This window comes from Brassica oleracea, chromosome C8 (genome assembly GCF_000695525.1).
Source record: "Brassica oleracea var. oleracea cultivar TO1000 chromosome C8, BOL, whole genome shotgun sequence".
NCBI classification, from domain to species: Eukaryota; Viridiplantae; Streptophyta; class Magnoliopsida; order Brassicales; family Brassicaceae; genus Brassica; species Brassica oleracea.
The window spans coordinates 17,278,678-17,280,024 of record NC_027755.1 but is presented as its reverse complement, the minus strand read 5'-3'; the positions used below and the strand labels follow the sequence as shown (position 1 = coordinate 17,280,024).

General features: G+C 52.6%; 1 protein-coding gene across 1 annotated transcript; it reads right to left on the bottom strand.

Moving 5' to 3' along the window:
• Positions 1-258: 258 nt before the first annotated feature.
• Positions 259-1,023, bottom strand: LOC106308797. The gene has a single exon (XM_013745917.1). It carries the CDS (start codon positions 1,021-1,023, stop codon positions 259-261), a length of 765 nt encoding a protein of 254 aa, XP_013601371.1.
• Between the last annotated feature and the right edge of the window lie 324 nt (positions 1,024-1,347).

The window sequence follows — 1,347 nt, the reverse complement described above, 5'->3', positions numbered from 1 at the left end:
GAGAGAGTATAACCTCGATGCGTCTGCGATTAGCAGGATGCTCTTCGTCGGCGGAGGAGTCTCCCTCACCGTTATCCTTCGGGGTCTCCTCCTCGTCGTCTCGTCGTTGAGCGTCGTTTTGTCGACCTTTGCTGGTGGCTTTGCGCTGGGCTCTTTTTTCCTCCAGCTCTTGCCATTCTTTGGTTTAGCTTTCAAGGGTTCGAACTTAAATTCACCGCTCGCAAGTGACGAGAGATAATGAGCGTAGAGTGATTTGCATTATGTGGTATCATGTCCCTTGACGTCGTGATATTTGCAATGCTTGGTGAGATCGACGGTCCTGGAAAGCCCCGCTGCTGACCCGGCTCCGGCTGTAGGTTGGGTGGTGCAAACACTATCGACTGGTTTGTCGGGCGAATCGAGCTCCCTTACCCACTTGTTCCATCCCTCGCCGCGGACTACGAGAGTTAAAACCGGCACGTTGTTCTCGTTGACGACATACATGTATCCGTCTTTACGGCCGTTTTTGTCGGTTGGAGCATGCTGGCGCGGTTCTTGTCGCGTGTTGGCGTTTTTAGCCGCTGGCGCTTTGGGTGCGTTCATCTTGCTGAGAATGGCGTTAGTATCTTCTTCCATTTTGATGAAGCTGTCAGATCGTGCGATAGCGTCCTGGAGTAACGTAGTTGGGTTTTGGTATAAATCCTCTCGGAATTTAGAACGAACCCACAACGTGTTCCGCAAGGCGTCAATGGCGATACCGTCTGGAATGTCAATCCTTGAGACTACGGTTTTGAACTTCTCCATGTAGTCGCGAAGACTCTGGTCTTTGGTTTGGTTGAGGTTCCACAAGCTAGAGGCAGTAGCGCTGCGCTTGGTGAACATAATGTAAGTCTTGAGAAAAGCTGCTGACAAGTCGCGGAAGCTTCCGATGGAGTTTTCTTCTAACTGGGAAAACCAGGTTAGGGCTTGCTCGTGGAGAGTTTCGACGAACAGTTGGCAGTAGCCTGCGTCCCTTTCTTCTTCTGGGAGTCGAGCCCGTGCCATCGCAAGGTTGAAAGCTGTCATGTGTTCCACCGGGTCTCCGCTGGGTTTGTACTCGGGTAGGCGCAGTTTTTCTATTTATCTGAGTTGGACGCTGGCCAGAGCACTAATAAACGGAGTGCGTGAGGTTGCGGCGAGGACGCTCTCGATTTGCGGGGCCGCGCTGGTTACTTGATGGATCTTCTCGCTCATTTGTTGGAAACTGAGTTTGAGATCGGTGAGCTCGCATATGGTTGCCAGATCAGAACCTACCAGGTGGTGGTCGGCGAGAAGGGTTTCGTTAGGCTCGGAGTCGCCTGAGAGATGTTCGCCTCCGGTCGCCGTCGG